The sequence below is a fragment of the Anticarsia gemmatalis genome, chromosome 2 (genome assembly GCF_050436995.1).
Source record: "Anticarsia gemmatalis isolate Benzon Research Colony breed Stoneville strain chromosome 2, ilAntGemm2 primary, whole genome shotgun sequence".
NCBI lineage: Eukaryota > Metazoa > Arthropoda > Insecta > Lepidoptera > Erebidae > Anticarsia > Anticarsia gemmatalis.
This window is the reverse complement of record NC_134746.1, coordinates 3,460,213-3,479,735: the sequence shown is the minus strand read 5'-3', so window position 1 is coordinate 3,479,735 and position 19,523 is coordinate 3,460,213. Positions and strand designations below refer to the sequence as shown.

The 19,523-nt window shown below is 34.3% G+C and overlaps 1 protein-coding gene across 1 annotated transcript; it reads left to right on the top strand.

Moving 5' to 3' along the window:
* Positions 1-115: 115 nt before the first annotated feature.
* On the top strand, positions 116-18,727 carry LOC142979733 (uncharacterized). Its single transcript, XM_076124847.1, has 24 exons — positions 116-254; positions 567-614; positions 6,766-6,926; positions 9,435-9,513; positions 10,183-10,268; positions 11,272-11,287; positions 11,426-11,469; positions 11,634-11,673; positions 11,762-11,796; positions 12,059-12,110; positions 12,498-12,532; positions 12,804-12,852; positions 13,009-13,031; positions 13,460-13,502; positions 13,586-13,605; positions 13,856-13,904; positions 14,193-14,215; positions 14,408-14,456; positions 14,551-14,571; positions 14,866-14,906; positions 15,762-15,807; positions 16,195-16,404; positions 18,268-18,375; positions 18,670-18,727. Exons 1-24 carry the CDS (start codon positions 213-215, stop codon positions 18,691-18,693), a joined length of 1,344 nt encoding a protein of 447 aa, XP_075980962.1. The 5' UTR covers positions 116-212; the 3' UTR covers positions 18,694-18,727.
* Positions 18,728-19,523: the final 796 nt, after the last annotated feature.

Below are 19,523 nucleotides of genomic sequence, written 5' to 3'. Positions count from 1 at the left end.
ATACATTTTTGTTAGCCAGCAGATTCTCTAAAGTCGATAGTGGTAGATGATCATGCTGTTGCAAATCTTAATTAAATGTAAAATTAATGATGATTTAATTTCACGGTATGAGAAAAATCATCTCGTTGGAAATAATGAGTAAATGTAATAAATATAATTTCTTAGTTTCGTGTCGTGGAAATGATATGAGTGTGGTTTAGTAGTGCCTCAATATGAAAGTTATTTTAGGGGCTATTTGCCTCTTAGCAAGTATGGTAGGTACAATATTCTTTTACCCATATATTGAATGCAACTTATCAAATAAGGATTTTCCGGTGCAACAGATCAAATCTTAATTAGTCCATTCATCTGATGGTGGATAGCTATATAAATAAAAAAACAACCTAGGTTAAAAACCATTAAAGTTACCGAATAAGGACGCCGTATCCTAATATAAAATGTACCACACTGTGACGTCATGTGATTTGATTCGATAGGCTTTTTCACCGACCAATTTCCCTTGCATAATTGTTTGAAATTATATAATTGCAATGAACTATCTAAGACAGTGTATTGTTTTTTTCCAGAATACTTTTGAAGCCTCAAAACAAGTTGTAGTGCTTGTACAGAAAGATGTAAGTATTGTTGTTTGTTTTTTAAATTAATTAGTAACCAATATTAAAATAAAAATGTGCGATGTAACTTTCACTAGAATATTACTACGACCAGCGATACAGACGACGGATTAGGAAAATGTATGGCTCTCGAGAGGTTAGAGACATAATTTGCATTTATAAATGTTCGTAAAGTTTGTTAGATTTCGAGTTACATGTGCCTACGTTCTACACGTGCCAACATGTGGTTTTGACACGCCGACTTTGACACACAATGCCGTGAATAGTAAAAATTGTAGAGGCAAAACTGAAAATTATTCCCAAAAAAACGACTTCAAAGCTAATATCAGCCAAAGCCTATTATACTCAAAATTATTTTTAAATATGCAACAATAACTGATAGTCCAATTTTGACCAACTTTAAATAAAACCAAATATCTATAATTATTTCACAAGGAAAGTTGCAAGGTAAGAAACGTCAATTACTACAGACGAATTGAGAACCTCGTCTTTTCGAAGACGATTAAAGAGAAAACTATAATTAAGGGATTATATACATAATTATACATAGCTACCGCCTACATATTATAATTTCGCATCTGAGGTTAAAACGCAGCCTCAAAAAGTTGGCCTTTTAAGGAAAACGTGTACGTACAATACAGACTGATAGATTGTAGCGATGTAGCCACATCGGATTGCGTCAGCCGCTAATCCCGACTCAGAAGGATGATCCGGGAATGTCGACACCTAACTCCAAAACATAGGCCGCGAGCACATTGGCGCATTCACTTGTGTTCTCGCGGCCTTTTTGAGTGTGGTGTCGTATCATTACAAGTTAGGGAATTCTAAAGTCACAAGCTTATAAATTTTTTTTGGAATATTTTGTATCTGTAAATACAAATATGTGCCCGGTAAATGGCAATATCATCGTCTTTTGTTTTATGAGACTAACATTGTGAATAGTGGAACGTTGGTGAATTTTATACGTCTCTACTATAGTCAGGACTCTTAGGAGTAACAAGCCCGATGTTATGAATGTATGTAAATAAAAATGTGTAGGGCGTTGAGTCTAGATCTACATAAATAAAGTTTGACTCCTCTACAAAACATGAATTAAAAAAAAAAAAACGCTCAGAATCAAGAACAAGAAATATGAGGATTGGAGTGGATACATGGATTTATTCCAAATCAGTAAGATTGCCAACAAAAATACCGTGTAATAATATGTTACGGATTTATAGAATCGTGGTTTTACCACTGATTTTCCTTTTGTGAAAAGTTCCATACGAATCATAATAATGTTTGATGCAACTGCACGTTTGGCGCAGTGGTTTAAGCGGTCACCTCGCTGCAACAACCGTAGCACCGCGTGTGGTGGTTCGAATTCCACCCGGAAAAAATCTTTGTGTGATAAGCACGAGTATTTGTTCTGGGCCTCGATGTCAATGTATCTATATAAGTATGTATTCAGAAGTATATAACTATGTTTATCAGTTATTTGGTTACCATGAGTGATGTTGTGAGTTGTCCAATAATATTTATTATTTATTATTATTATTTTAATTAACTTTTTACGCCCACTTTCTAAAAAGCTGTCTATCTTTAAACTAGTGTTAAAGTTCCGATACTTTGAATATGACTTGATAATGTTTATCCTGACAAGCAACAGAAACACGGAGACGCTCGGTCTGAATACAATTACTAAGAGCAACAATCAAGGTTCTGCGCAACTTTGAACGCGACGAATTCAAACATTTATTTTGCTGACACTTTATCCATCAGCCACGCTATCAGACACTTATCAATAAGTACTTAAATTCTCCCTTTATCTCGTAAAATACGACACATCATCCCCTCATAATATAATCTATTTATTCAACAACAAACCCTGTCCGTAATAATTATATCGCAACACCCGACCGTTTTAGATCATCTTCTCCTTAACGTGAACTCTGCCTAACGGGTGTCCAACATAATTTTATAACATAACAAATGTATATCGTATATTACGAGTAGTTGTGTTAGTGGAAATCGATTTTATAAGAGGGTGCGTGTACCTGTTGCGCGATTCTCTACCGTCGATACTGTCGAGTATTAAAATTTTGACATTAAAAATGTACTGCCAAAATTGTTCCTACGACGCCCGATAGAGGCGCTGATCAGATTTTCATACAAAATTTCTCGGTAGCTAGCTGGTTTTCGATAGTCGATAATGGTAGAGAATCGAGTTACTAGCTGTTAGTGGCTGTACTGTTAAAAAGAGGTTGAAGGTATGTCATATGAGCAAGTGGTAATAATGATAGAATTGTTCAAAACCTAACCCACCAACAAATTTTTGAAATGAAAGCAGTAAAATTTACTTTAGATATCCCAACACAATTTGAGTTAATTTACTTTTTACTGTTGCTGTGGTCTGGGCGATAGTGTATATGACTTCCGATCTCGAGGTCTCGGGTTCAATTCCCGGTTCCAGCAAGCCAGCTCGGATATTGTGAATAGACTCATCTCTTATTATATCAGCAAATCGTACGTATATACAATACACCTCAGTCAATGCCGGTTAGTATTACTGCGTTATGTTATGTTTTACGGACTCCGATGTTCTTTACTCTGATCTACGTGTGACTATCTATAACACTATTATGTCGATCGTTTTCGTCATTTCCTTTTTTGCTACGAACGAAAATGTATCCTCTGCAATACAAAGACAACTTTATGATGCCTAAAATATTTCACGCATAAATTCGAACTGCCGATAATCGGCACGCTCACCCTACATAAACTCGTTACGTGTATGCTTGCTACATAGATGGGAAATTAAGTACACATAGCAGCGCAGGTTGCAGGCCCTCTTCTTACCCTGCCTTACATAGTTAGAGCAATATCTGCTGCTCGGTGTACAGCGTATCTGGTTAAAATTAGAAAGTTACCTACATACTTATAGTTTCTGAGTGATTTATACCTGAAGTTTATAGTTAGCAAATTGATAAAGTAAATTCATTACAGATTAAAGGTACGATGCGTGGTTAAATTAAGTTTACATGTATGAAATCATGCCTTTTTTAAATAGGGGTAGGTAGAGACCAAAGAACGTAACTTGGTAAGATCCTTAAAAGCTTCCCTTGCTTCATTCACAACCATACAATGCCATTTTGTCATTCACGACCGCTGGTTAAGAGTAGATACTACGCACTCGACCTTTTTTAAAGGATATCGATGAAATGATCCGCGTATGTCTTCAATAACTTGTGTAACTTCTTTTGATGGCTTAGGAGTTAATCTTATTGTGCATCAGCCGTAGCATTTATAAGTAAGCTGTAGCACATGTAGAATAATTGCTATTCAATGCTATCCGATGTGGTCTAACCAATTAAACTGTAGTCACATTCATATAACCCTATTTTTCATTTTCGTACCGTCAAGCACAGCAATCAAAGTACCAAAGTTGGCAGTCAAAAAGTCACTGGCACTAAAAAGGTGACACTTTTTAGTACTACTAAGTTAGGAGGTACCTCTTTCAAATTCTAACGTGTTTTTAAAGGAACACTTTATTTTACGACCTCTTTGCTCTTCGTGCCTGTTTACTATTTCTTGCAATCCCCTTTGACGTCGGTCCACCAATGTATCAATTTACACAGTAACTACCATGTTATAACGAGATAATGAAATTACAACCTTATGGAAACAGAATAAGGTTACATTTACAGAGTAGCTGCTGCTGCTTCTCTTTTAACTGTTAAGGCGCAACTATATTGCGTAGTTTTTTCGGTGCAGATGATACGAAAGGCATTTTTATTCGAATTTAAATCGCAGCCAATAAATCTTTGTACAGTTTTAGAAATGCAATGATGTCATGTACTAAAAAAAATATATGTAAAATACTAGCTGACTCCCGCAGTTACGCGTCTAAATTAGGTAAATCCAAATGACAAAAAAATACATAAAAATGTCTTACAAATGAAATGGAGTCTATGCGTTTCGATGCGGACGTGCTTCTTGCAGGCGTCTGTATTATATCTACGCGCGATAAAGTGAAAACTTCTCAATTGTCTAGTGCTTCTTTTATCTCCTCATCACCCATAGCTTGACTTGTACCGCAGAAGATGCCTTGGCTTTAAGTCTCTCTTAAATTAATTCTCGCCTTTATGACGTTTGTAAATTAAAAAATAAATTAAATAAACAAAAACGCAACGACTTACGTATTTGGCTGAGTAAAATGTCGGCGCTTAAAAAATGCTCCGTGTAAATGTGCCTTTACAGGGTCTTCTCGGTAGATTTTTTACATTCGGTAGGTCTGTTGGTAATTTTCATGGTAATGCAAGATAAAGATTAAGGGCCTGCGCGATATTCATTGAGCATTTTCTTAAGAAAATATGGTGCGCTGTTCAAGGATGGTAATGTATTTAAATTTTGACACTAATGGTCGTTTAAAGGAAAAATATTCGGCTAAAAATTACAATTTGTATATTGTTACCTCCATTTGAATAAATTTAATGTTATTTTGTAGGTAGGGATGTGATGGATCACTTCTGACAGAAACTAAGAGATAGTTTATATTTTCGTACGATTTGGCCAACCCAGTGTCAATGGTGTTACAGCCGCGTGAGAAGCCTATAACACGGCTTAAAAACACATTTGTACGTCTAGTCTGCCTTGTCTTCTGGTTTAAAATGTAGTTTTGCAAATCTGAGCACAACTTTTCACAGTATTAAGTGAAAATATTATACTGCATAATGGCATGTTGTACGTTAATGTTATTAAGTACAATAACTTTATATTAACACATTACCTATTATTTTCTCTAAACAAACTTTGAATGTAAACAACACGCTCCCTAAAATTTTAAAACCAGCCATCGCTTTAATGGCAATGAAATTATTCGCTGACATAAATTGTATTCGGACACTAATGAACGATAAAAATAAAGTTAGCTCACTTTATTTGTCACTAGCTGACCCGCGCAACTTCGCTTGCGTCACCTAAGAGAATGAGTCAAAATTTTCCCCGTTTTTGTTACATTTTTCGTTGCTACTCCGCTCCTAATGACCGTAGCGTGATGTTATATAGCCTATAGCCTTCCTCGATAAATAGGCTATCTAACACTGAAATAATTTTTCAAATCGGACCAGTAGTTCCCGAGATTAGCGCGTTCAAACAAACAAACAAACAAACAAACTCTTCAGCTTTATAATATTAGTATAGATAAGAAAGCACTTTGTTAAGCAAATATTTTTTAAACAGATGACTAAAATTACTGGACAAATAACTATAAAATAAAAGACTTTTAAGCAGAATCTTTGTTGTCGCCAATTGCATTTGACATTAGTCCGCGATGGAGCGACAGACTTTATGCGTCTTCTCATAGCGTGCCCGCTATTTTTAATTTATATGGAATTACGGGTTATTTATTCCCTGAGTACTCCGATCCCCGAGGCCCCCTTCCAGGAGGATCCCGATTACATGTACCGTGTTCGGTCACGATTGATCCGCGATGTAATTTCTATCAAGTGTGGCGCGGGCCTTATACATCTCGACGGACATTTAATTACGGATAGAATTTTGATAAGAAACAAACATAATTTTAACGAATATTTGTATTCGTTGATACTATTAGTGACTGGACCTTAAAACTTACTTTGGTAAAGTATACATGCTTGGTTACAAATATCTCAAGTCTGACAGAATCAGATGTTCAACTACAGATTTACAGAAAACAAACTATGCGTCGTGTTTGTTTTCTCTGCACGAAAATATTTTATTCTATATTTGGCGTCAACAGCGCTCCGATTGTTTTATTGGTTCAACAAATATTTGTCTGTGTTCGATGTAACGGAACGAATTTTTGTTACTGCATTTGGATTTTTGTATCAACAGCTTAAAAATATTGGACTGTTTTTGTGGCCCTAGTGCTATGAATATTAATGTTTTTCTAGCCGTTTTGGCCACGGTGTCCAGTTTCATTGAAACCAGTCACCTGTGCAGAACTTTGTTTCATCAGTCTCATATACCGGTGGGATGAATAACCGAAACAACCAGTGTATGTACTCTCCTAGAGTAGTCTAACAGAAGTCTTCAAACCTCAACTACTTAACTCCGGCTAATTCACAAAGCATTTTTTGACAGAAATTAGTTTTTGAACCGAATCCTAATATTATTGTATTTGTTTTCATAGGAAAGTTCCGCCAATTCCGTGGCAAGGCGCCGAAATACTCATGACGTTAAACCAGGCCACTCTTTGATCCGACCATCGAAAACCATGCTCAAGTCTGCAGCCAAGTTTCCTAAAGAAAAGAAACACTTGGTGTACGGGGACTTAGGCAATCTTGGAATCACGTAAGTAAGATTTAAGTTTGTCCCTTCTTCTTCTTATCTTATGGTTAGTGGTCAACCTAGTGTCAAAGTTGTTCAAGCCGCCCGAAGGCCTTTGACGTGGCTTAAAGACTGTAATCTTAATTGACAACAACCGGCACCGACTTTTTACGTGCCCTCCGAAGCACGACTTGTTCATATATCACTATGAGGTCACCCATCAATAGAATGACCGCGCAAAAGTTTTCTTAACCCCCAGATCGTTTACCGACTGGTGAGCGCAACTGGCTATGGGTGCCACAAAGTTTATCCTTTATCCCACGTTAAAAGTGGGGATAATTCTTCTTTTCAAAAATATAATGTAGTTTGAGAAAAAACACGTTGTCTATTTTCCTACCTGACGTCAATCCTCCTTAGGTTATAAGTACAATAGTAAGACATAGGGAAATAAAAAAAAATATATGGACAATTCACACACGTCATCTGATTCCAAACTAAACAATACTTGTTCTTTAGTAACCTCACGACTGATACATTATTCTATGGTTCTTTATACATTATAAATAGATCAATTATCAACCAAGCTCAGAGCAGATAAGTACTCGGGTTCGGACACAATGCATATCGGTACAGTTATTGCAGCTATGAAACCACTATAACCATTGCGCAAAGAACAATGGCAAAATCTCATACATCATAATCACTAATTTTAAAATGTTGCGTCTTCAAATAAAACAAATGTTATAATATGCAGCATTAATTCCCGACTCTAAATATATAAATATGTTCATTAGGCGCACCGGAGATCCTGAGTAATTTGAGTTTATATTTTTATAGGTTATGTCATCATCACTTCATTAAAATGTTATAATTGACCGTTAGCTGTCAATTACACCCTGTATTACTATCGTCATCGTAGTGAAGTTGACTGCCTTAACCTTTCGAGCAGGTATAGCCCCAAAACTAATATGTACCCAGAGATTTCCGTATGGTAACCTCTGGGTCTTATGTCTACATTTCCAATTCTTTGCGTTAATAAAGAGATAAAGAGCCGATAGCTGCTGATAAACCATTTGTAGCCAACTTCACTCCGGCATATTTTAATTGAGTCATTGTTCCTACAACTAGACTGTTATATTATAAAACAAACTGTTTTATGGGGTATTTAAGTTATCAGATAGTATAAATCAGCTTGGTTGTAACAACAAAGGTAAATAAAAAATGAAAAGGTTATACATTATTTATTTCTTTCATACACATCTCTGATTATCATTTCATTTTAAAATTCAGTTGGTACATTATCTTGATGCCTGGGCTATCCTAAGTACCAGACTAAAGTCAGCACAGCAGCCTATTGTACGAGTATGTCTATCCACCGGACAACCTATTTTCGTGAGATATGTTATTGGATAAACCCAGCTAATCAGCAATGTGGCAACTCTTGTATTTTGTTCTAAAGCAGGGTATCAGCGGAAGCTATTCTATGTTACAATTCACGCACAGAATTCTTGTCAGTCTGACACGACTTCCCATACTTGAAGAAGTATTATACTAGTTCACAAAATCCAAAAAGCAAGGGAAACGTCCATGATGAATCAGTAGAAGTCATGTAGATGCAATCCAAATCGAAATTCGTTAGAGATGCAGGGTTGACAAATAGAGCAGAAATCCTCAGTAAGTCAGAGTTGTTTGAAAATAGGTACGAAAAAGCAATAGTAATCGAAAAACACAACAACACGTCAATGCCGAAAATCACCAAACGTCAACGACAAACAATCAAATCGAACCGAAGTAGACAATATATAGTTGCCATACTTTAAAAAGATAATACTACTAAAATATTATCTCTGTTGACTGTAAATATATCTTTGTATGAGCAAAATAAATGAGAAGTTTTCAGTTTATTAGTAACTGTTTTTAATAATTTGTCATAACAATATATTTCACGTTGAAGACTATTTAGTTATTTAAACAATTAAATAGACAAAGACAACATAAATCTACTTAATAAACAACAAAGTACCTAATGGCAACATTTTTTATCTAAAGGAAATGGAGAATCATTCTTAGATAGTCAATTTTTTACTTTTTGTTTAATCTATTAAATGTCGCTTTCAGAGGTAAAAATGATATTCCTGAAATTCATACGATAATTAATAAAGTACATTGGTAATATTGAGATTCGAAGACGCTCAAAAAATATAAGTGATTTTTTTGCCATTGTTCTTTGCAGTTTATCAATTAACAATCTTATTCATAAAGACACTAAAAACCTATTTTATTTAAAAAGCTACTATAATATGTTTTCTCTTTTTCATTTCGCTGAGGAGTGACAGAAACAAAACATTTTATAACCCTTTCATAACTTCAAATATTTTTATGAATAAGACGGTTAATATTTAATCTTTTGTATTTAAGGCTTCTTTATTTATCAAAATCTTTCGTCTCGAGAACTTTTACATAGTAACAAATTACTTAAAAATCAACCATATCCGAAACCCACTTGCATTAATATTTTTTATGTTATTTTAGTTACGGCAAAACTCCATTTCGGTTTGTATACAGCGGTTTTCGGAAGCACAACGACGACGATGAAGATAAAGCAGGACAGGTGAGACAATAATTGTTTGAACAAATAATTTATAGCAAAATATCGCTGGTACCAAGAAACAAATATGATGATACATCATCAATGTGTACGCAGAAAATGATTTAAGGATATCTATACTAATATCTATACTAATCTATACTATAATAATATTATAAAGCTGAAGAGTTTGTTTGTTTGTTTGATTGTTTGTTTGTTTGTTTGTTTGGACGCGCTAATCTCAGGAACTACTGGTCCGATTTGAAAAATTCTTTCAGTGTTAGATAGCCCATTTATCGAGAAAGGCTATAGGCTATATATCATCACGCTATGACCAATAGGAGCAGAGTAGCAATAAGAAATGTTACAAAAACGGGGAAAATTTTGACCCATTCTCTCTTATGTGACGCAAGCGAAGTAGCGCGGGTCAGCTAGTTTATAAATACTCTTCAAAATTAATGACATTGTACCACATGAGAAACTTTGGTGTATCATTTGATTATACTCGGTCGTACGTGTGAGCTACGGTATCTCATTTTAACAGACTCTTATAGGTATAAGACAAATATATTGAAAGACAGGCAAAGTTACTTTCTCCTTTACAATATAAGTAAGAATCGTATCCTGTTTATTTTTACTTAACGTTCTTTATATTATTTCAATATGTTTTAGTATATTATGACTTTTCCACAGGTACTCAAATTAATAAGTAAATGGATGAAAAAGCTGATGAAGCAAAAGCCCAGTGGCAGAGAGACTGAAAGGGAAAAGAATCTTATGTAAGACACATTGTTCACTTTATAGTCCGGACTCTCTCTCTCTCTCTCTCTCTCTCTCTCTCTCTCTCGCTCTCTCTGTCTCTACCATGCTAAGAATACCATATGGTAATGGGGTCAGTCTTCCCGATCTTTCTCCTCCACTTCGGCCTGTCCAGGGGGCTATCACGTATCTCAGAGGACAACCATTTGAAAGCCACTATACTGTCCATTGTTTTCTCCCTTAGATTATAGTGATTAATACGTTACGTCAAAGCAGCAATGTACTAAAGATTGACCATAGATTTGGCGTATACTTGCTGTCAACTGAGATACGTGATAAGCCCGCTGGACATCGTCTTCGGAAACCTCACACTCACTCATATCTTTTTGCACTACAGTTTCTCATATACTTTTGGGCCGTCCTCCGGATCTACAACCGACAATAACGTATTAGACAGCTGACCTATACTTAGTTATATTGAACTATTTAAGTAGTTACGTTTGGCAACGTGACTCGGAAATCGAACCCTCATGATCAGCATTCTTATACTTTACATAATAATAGCGTCACAGAGATAGTCATATCTTGGTATATTTTATTTATTGTATCAAGTAAATGTTTCAATCACTCTGTTACAGATCTTTAAGGTAAGTATCTGAAGATAGATAGCTGCCCCCGTCTGAATAGAATATATAATAATATGCAGTACCGTTCAATGTTTGAAGTTGCAGGGAGTGATAGAAAAGATCAACAACAATTTAAATGGTACTCACGTGTTATAAAACAAGGGGAACCTTGCACATTTGCGTTTCTTTTAAATTAAGGAATACCGTCCAAAATCTCGTATGAACATCGTTGGCCGCTGTAACCGAATCGACTAGGAGGACATTGATAACATTAATTTATATAACAACACACATATGTAGAACACTGGGTTAATTACAAACACACTCATAACAGCACAATTTAAAAGATATTAAGAATTTTTTAAACATTTAATTCATACTTTTAATAACATTTCAGAAACCGGAAGAAAAGAGTAAGTGTAAAGAAATATAAGTCTAGTAAAATGTTACGAACCCTCAACCACTAGCATATGACTCGAATGCTTATACCACTAGGCCATCAATGCTTCAAGTCTCATTATTATGTTAAGTTAATAATATTGGTATTACAGATTCCGACTAAACTGGAAAAAATAAAATCGTTGATTCGTAAATTGTAAGTAATGTTTAGTTAATTTTCAAAGCACTTTTCTTAAGCAATTTTTTTCTTAGTGTTTCTAATAAAATTAATGATGTGTTGTTTGTTTGTTTTACATTTTAATTATTATATTCCCTTATTTCAATAATTTATTTCCCATACATCTTTTAAAATGTTTTCAGAAACAAAAAGCCGTCCAAGACAGATAATTTTAGAATTCCAGTAAGTATTGTTTTATTCTTACTTATTAAGTAGTTTATTAGGTATACACGAAATGTAATTTTACTATTCTTGAATTTGTCTTCCTCAGTTTTCGATTGGGATCAAACCAGAAAATATCAAAAAGTACGTACATTATTTCATTAGTAACACCATTTTTTAATTTTACCAGGCGTACTCATGGTGGTATTTAAACTAAGTTGGTCCCGATTGTTGTCAGTTAAGACGACTGTAGTTAAGCCGTGTCAAAAGTTCGGGCGGCTTGAACAACTTTGTCACTAGATTGACCACTAACCATACGATGAATGATGAAGATCTCATTTTGCATATACTTTCATTACTTACTGTAATAAATTAATATTTTCTTAATTAATTCATATCTTTTTAGACGAAGTCAGAAAGAACCACAGATACAGTATCTTCTTGATAAACAAGGGCAAGTAAGTAACGCCATTGTGTTGTAGTAATTATTATCACCATCTTTAACAAACTTTTTAGCGCAGACTGTCATTTTTATGATATGTATTCTGTAAGATATATTTTGCCAAATTGTTCCTCTTTTTATTGATATAAAGGTACTTTTGTGTATTGGTCTCTAACTTTAACGATTTAAACATTTAGGTCGGGGAAAAAGTCTTTTCGCATTATAGCATGTAGGAATTTGTAATAAAATCTCTTTGGCTTCAAGAATCACAAATTAGCACACGGTTCATTAGGTTTCTTTCAGTGAGCTCGTGAGGTACCCATACAAGTTCATACATACTATATTGCGAAAAGACATTTTCCCCGACCTAATATAATGTATGTTATTGGTTTTTTCATTACAGGTTGAATTTAAAATAACACCTAGGGGAAACACATTGTAAGTATAATAACAAGCACTACAAATCTAGATCCAGGTTTTTTGTTAAAAAAGTAGTTTTTATATCGTTTCAAGTTTTTTCACACTTTCTATCAAGATGAAAGGAAAGTACCATGAAGTTCTTGAAAAATTAAAAATTTCCAAACCCCTGCATTTGACCAGTGTATTGTACTCAGGCCTACTCTAATAACTTCTCTTTTACTACGATAGTTACTTATGGTCAGTGTTAGACCAATAATGGGTTACTTAAATATTTATTTTTATTTTTCAGAAATGAAAGAACGAAAAGTATACAAGACTTTCTTAACAGCCAAATAAGAGTAAGATTTATTGCATATTAATAATAAAGTACTAACTGCTCATAAAAACGAATCACTTAGCTTGAATAAATAAATTCTAAACTATATTTTTGAGGACAATAATTCAATATAATAAAAGTATGATAATCGGGTAAAAAGCTATATTTTTGTTCCCAGATAGAAAAAAATAATCTAGCACTGTAAGTAAATGAACAAATTACATATTTATTCGCACCTATATTCGTCTATGATGGCCATTTATATTGATAGCAGCTAAACGCGGGGGAGTTTTATTTCAAGTGTCACAGCGCGTGCACAGTACATAACTACACTCTCTCTCTATTACTACGGTCTCACGTAGTTGTATATCGTGCACGTGTTGGGACTCATTCGTATAACGCAGAGAACCAGGATACAACGTGGTTGCCGAGCATCAGACTTTAAGTGCCTTCTGAGGCATAAAGGTCTTCGACCTCAACTTCTTACTCCACGAACAGAATCTTAACAGAAAAAATTATAAACAAATTTTGTGCACGACCCAGAGAACGATAGAGAGGAGATCCTTTAGGGGTAAACAGTGACTAAATAACGAAATAATGTGTATTAAGCTATTTTATTCTTTCCTTAGGGACCGTAAAACAATTGAAATACAAAATTATCTAAACAATCGAGTGAGTTAATTTTATAGTAGATTTACAACATTTATTTATCGGAAAGAGATCTAAAATAGACTAACGCAATCAATCTTTAACAGGATAAAGGCACGCTATCTTTGTAAGTAGTGAAGAAAGATGGAAATTTTATTTTACAACATATTTATTTTTTATAAGTGTCCCACTGTTGGGACAGTGCTTCTCCTATAGTCTTATAGACCTCAGAGCCGCATTTTTCTTTTGCCATTCTTCTAGAAAACAGTCGAAGACGAACAGTCTGGCCATCGTTTCTTCTGAATACTTAAAGAACGGAGCACCTAAACTTTTATGGATTACCTAAACTATATTATGTTGTCACTTTTGTTTTGCAGGAATGAAAAGACAAGGCACATACAAAATCTTTTGAACAACGAAGCTCAAGTTAGTATATTTTCCTACACCTTCATTTTTTATATCCATGTCACGTCATAATCAACATTTTCTACAGTTATATATCAAATAGGTATCGGGAGTTTGTCTTGTAAGAAGTTCTGAAAAATAGTTTCATGTATAATTCGTCGATAGCTTGCCGGATTACAGTCGATATTGGGAGAAAATCACCTCTCAGAAACCAGATTTCAATGAAATGATTGTTGTGTTTAACCAATTTCTAAAAAGGCGAGGATCGAAAGTTAACGAATAATAACAGACAATATTTTTTATTTCCAGGCTCCTAACAATCAAGATACTTTGTGAGTATAATTAATACAAAGATGATGATGATGATAAAATTACAGATGACAATAAAATTATCACTATTAACGGTGCCATTTAGCTGAACTGAAATAATCGGTCACATACTATATTTAAAGGTATGATTCTATTGCTGATCTAAGATAATAATATAATAAACTAAAGTATGTTATTGCCTATTATGTTTGTAGATACAATAATATACAGGATGGAAAAGTTTCTTTAAATGTGAAAAACAAGGTAAGTTATTTTACCCATGGGTCGTAATCTCCGACCATTTTTTATTTAAAGTAATTTGGCGTGAAAATAAAATAGTGATTTAATGTGTTGTTAGGCTCCAATGTGGCACAATCAAGTGAGTATGATAACTTTTATTTTTTTAGTGCCTATTTGACACCTTTCTTTATATATTAGATACATTGAATTAAATAGTAACACGGCGTTATAGCGCTGGTTATTTTATACATATGGTTGGACGTCGTTAGCGCACACTTTATTGCTTTTAACCAAGCTTCATTCTATTGAAAAAGAACAAAACATTGCATATTTTTTGACTCACGAACTAATAAGAATGGCTAGTTCGTCGCCTTGGAAACACTCATCAGCTAACCAATTAAATTGTAATATTATTTTATTTTGTCTCTTTTAGATCAACGAACGAGAAAACACCGCCAATGAAATACAAGACCGGTACCTGTTTACATTTTAATGAGTAATAAAAGCTTGTAAAATTTACCATCTATCTCGTAACTGTATCATTTGCACAGCCTACCTCAATGACGTCATCACTAAGACCCTACCGATCTATATGACTACTTTTTAAAAGTAAAGTAGGTACTATATTGGACACACATTCGTAACATCACGTATAAAAAAAATACGGCAACCAAATTGATAAGTGGCATGACGTCGCTTTTGTGTTAGAATTACGTAGTACTATTCACTCCTAACTTTTACACGTTTTCATTATGTCAACATTTTAGAGAAATAAAATGAAAAAAAAATCAAGTAATAATGAATTAGGACAAGTGATTGTCGAAAATTACTCAATTTTGTTACTTTCATACAACTTTTCTTGGAAGGCAAGTTTCAGAACATTTCTAATCTGAAGCAAAACTGTTCAGGTTCCGCCTGTTGTGGTATGAACGAGTCAAGATAAACAATATTTATCGTCTATATATCAACGTCCGTTTTTGTAGTAGTTGATAACAATTAAAATTTCCATTATAAAGACAATATTTAATAGTTGTCCAGTCTAGTTCAAAATAAGAATAAACTTAAAGTTACACCACCAGTTCTGTTACGCTGGTATCAATAAATCTTGAAAGCAACTGAAAACAGAAACTTTTGAAAGGATATTATTTCATCTTACATCAATCTACCATAAATATACCAAATATATGTCGAATCTGGATCAATTTTAAGTAAAGACTACAAGGGGACTACTTTCCGATAAAGCGCCACAAGAAGCCATCAAAATCTTTGCCGTGAGTGTAATGTCCTTGCTCTGGACACACTTGGGCTTATTAATCCAATACTTTACAGATATTCATCAGAAGATAGCTCAGACGAAGAAGACGATGGCTTTTGGGTTAGTTTGCTTATTTTTACTTTCATTTTAATATTCCAAACTATGGTTAAATGTAGAGTGACAGGTGAAATAAATCGTTTCATATCTTAAGATAAAATAATCAGCAGGCCAATATTGTGTTTAAAAACTTGTTAATATAATATCAAAAAATGGTAGCTAAAAAAAACTTAATCTATGTATTATAGTTGGTCTGGTATCCAGGTCTGCTTGAAAATCATTATTTTTGGCAATCGATTAAAAATATTGCATAATACATATTGTACAATATTATCATTCTCTGGTTTACAAAGTGTAGCTAAATGTAACCCTTTAAAGATATTGCCATGAGGTAGTCTAAATTCCCTACATTCTGAGGCAAAAGGTACAGCAAACGATATTTTTTAACAGCACCCCAACGGCCGAAGAACGACATCAAATAGAAAAATGAAATACCGCGACCGAGATCGTATATGGTCGAAGTCAACTTCAAAATCTTCAGACTCGGAATCAAAAGACAGCGATGATTCAGACGCTTCTAGCGAATACGAGAAGAACCCCGGCAACCCGTTTACGATACACAAGAATAAATACAAAGTCAACTGGATGTGGAATCACTTTGTAAGTATTTATTTATTAGTTGTACCTGCATTTCATATACTAATCATGCGACGATTAAAGTGAATGCCATCAAAAACATCCTGTAAAAAACCTTAAGTCTCGCAGCTTAGTCTCTCTGCGGTAAAAAGTTGTGAGATCTATGTAATACCAAGTCGATTAATCTGTTTAGTCTCTACTTAAAGGACCTTCTGTCTTAAGTTATTACATAAGTTATTATCATGCCAATATTAAAAATATTTTACGTTTATAACAAACTAGCTGCCGCGCAACTTCGCTTGCGTCACATAAAAGAGAATAGGTCATAATTTTCCCCGTTTTTGTAACATTTTTTACTGAAACTCTGCTCCTATTGGTCATAGCGTGATGATACAATAATATAGCCTATAACCTTTGTCGATAAATGGGCTATCTAACACTGAAAGTTTTTTTTTAAATCGGACAGTTGACAATCGGATTAGTTCCTGAGATTAGCGCGTTCAAACAAACAATCAAACAAACTCTTCAGCTTTATAATATTAGTATAGATAAATCGACCTGGCCGTCGCATGATTTGATTATTAGTATGTATCACACTGCACAGCACGACCGGCCAGCAAACAAATTCTTCACTAGAGTCCTTCCGAATATGATGATTGAGGTGAGTATCTTAAAGAAGTTAATACTCCTGAAATTTTATGGCGAATTTATGTTTTCATGCGATAACCAAGTCGATTTATTTGTTTTAAATGTAAAATATTTTGAATATTGGCATGATAATAAATTATGTAATAACTTAAGACAGTAGGTCCTTTGAGTAGAGACTAAACAGATTAATCGACTTGGTATTACACAGATCTCACAACTTTTTACCGCAGAGAGACTAAGCTGCGAGACTTGAGGTTTTTTACAGGATGTTTTCGATGGCATCTCACTTCTTTTTGTAAAGCGAACATAAGTCCAATTTGTATGGAAAGACGTTTTTTTTCATAATTCAACATATTTTTTCGACGGGAATGTTGTTCAATTTCATGGGCTTAACAGCCTTAAGTTATGCCTCATATAATAGGTACCTTATACACCTATTATTTTCTATTATACTATTGTAATAATGAATTCATTAAATGCAAATGTAACCTTGTAATCCTATACATTTATATAAGATAACAAAGTTATTCTTGCAGTTAATTTATTTAGAAAACTGGATTGAAATTAGAAAATATTGAAGTTTTCCCATGATTTAGACACTAAATTCTATTTGTATTCTAAATTTGAAGCTTCTAGGTCTGCTAGAAGTAGCTTAGACTTTGATGATCGGTGAGTCAGTGAGTCAGTGAATCAGTGAGTGACAAAATTCAAAACTTTAACAAGTTGTCATTCTTAAAATACTGGTTCAAATTGACTGAAATTTTGAATATACCGTACTTCTTGTTTTATCTACAACGAAATTACAGGGGGTCGAAAATAGCCTGAATTGCTTGGAGAAAAGATGGTATGGTATGGTACGGCCGTGCCGCTTCTTTTGCTCGACTTGCGGGGGCACTGCCGTGCCCCCAGATATTTCCTTCACTAGAATATTTTTATATATACATGTGTATATAAAAATATTTATGCCTTGTGCCCATAGAGGTAGGCAGAGACCGATGAACATTACATGGAATGATCCTTGCAAACCTCCCTTGCTTTGTTCACATCCATACATCATAGCATATCGTACAGGACCGTCGGTAACGACAACGACTTTCAAAAAGGTCAGGTGCGTACACCTGACCTTTTTGAAAGACATCACCGATATGATACGTGTCTACACAGTGCGGTCACCCATCTATAGAATGACCGCACTGGACACTATTTTCAAAATGTAGAATTTTTTTTTTCGTTTTACAGATGGATGGTGACCACATGAATATAAATCCGTATGGCCCATCGTTCGGATCTTTGGGGCCAAGCGGAGCTGATCTGTTCTTTGGTAGAAAATGGTGGTATTTTAATCAGGTACATACATCTCTATCCTTTCAAATATAATCTGTAGGTCTGCACGTTTTCACAAGAATATTTGTATAGAGACCTCTCAATGCTAGCACTAAGGAAATATTTCCTTTTAAGCTTAAAAGTCTCCTGCAGCTAAAAAGCTTAAGGAGGAAGTCCTCCTAAACAACAATAGGAATTAAGTTTAATGATAACTTTTAATCTTTTCCGTTACAAGTTAACGTCATAATATTAATCTTTTCGTTTATTCCCGTACAATGACATAATATTCAAATAAATAATAAAAGCTATTTTTTCCAGGACGACTACAAACCAATGGGTTAGCCAGCAATAAATCTAGTTTAAAAGTAAACAGCCATTTTGCATTTTTATTTTCTACATCCCCCTGTAACTCCCGAAGGTGTGGCAGAGGTGTATCAACATAACCAACGGACGCTTCGCAATTACATTTTAGGTTCGATGTAATAAGAGCGAGTCTATTGCCGTATACTAAATTCGTTATTACACTCCGGCTTAGTAGAGAGCTTAATTTATAATACTATTTATTACGTAAACAATGTCGCTATATCAAACAGGCCACCTGCACCACCTGCACCATCTTGCGGGTCACTGTTGTTCTAAATTCTAAATACTCTATATCTCTGACAACCGTTAACCATGTATATATTTTTACTAATTTATAGAACTTTATAAAGAATATTGGAAATATAAAACAAAAGACCGAACCCTTCGAGCTGAAAAACAAAACACATTAGAATATAATTAATATTTATTTATCCGTTAGACTGTTCTCAATTTCCTAAAACCACAACAGAGGTATAGATTTCATGTTAGCAACACTGAATGCTATTGACTAAGCCTCACAAGCCATGTCAAACTTCCCGGCTTTGGAGGCGTCAAAAACAAAGCGAGGCAATAACGGCTCGGAGCTACGAAATGTAGGTTAGATCATATGCACTTTATAAATACTAGCTTCCAACTCGGCTTATTTCAGGTGAAAATATTTCCTAGGGTAAAAAGTATTCTTTGTGTTAATCTAGTATACACTATCTGTCAAGAAGTTTTGGAGTAATTTAGAACAAAACAACAACATGCATGCAAAAAATCATTAATCAGTATACTTAGATAAAATTCTTCCGTTACTGAGTGACAGA

Bases quoted from the DNA above. Each gene is read 5' to 3' on its own strand.
- LOC142979733 (XM_076124847.1), top strand. From the start codon at position 213: ATGAAAGTTATTTTAGGGGCTATTTGCCTCTTAGCAAGTATG. The intron at 11,470-11,633 runs GTAAGTAATGTT...AAATGTTTTCAG, and splicing joins AAATCGTTGATTCGTAAATT to AAACAAAAAGCCGTCCAAGA. The intron at 12,533-12,803 runs GTAAGTATAATA...TTTATTTTTCAG, and splicing joins ACACCTAGGGGAAACACATT to AAATGAAAGAACGAAAAGTA.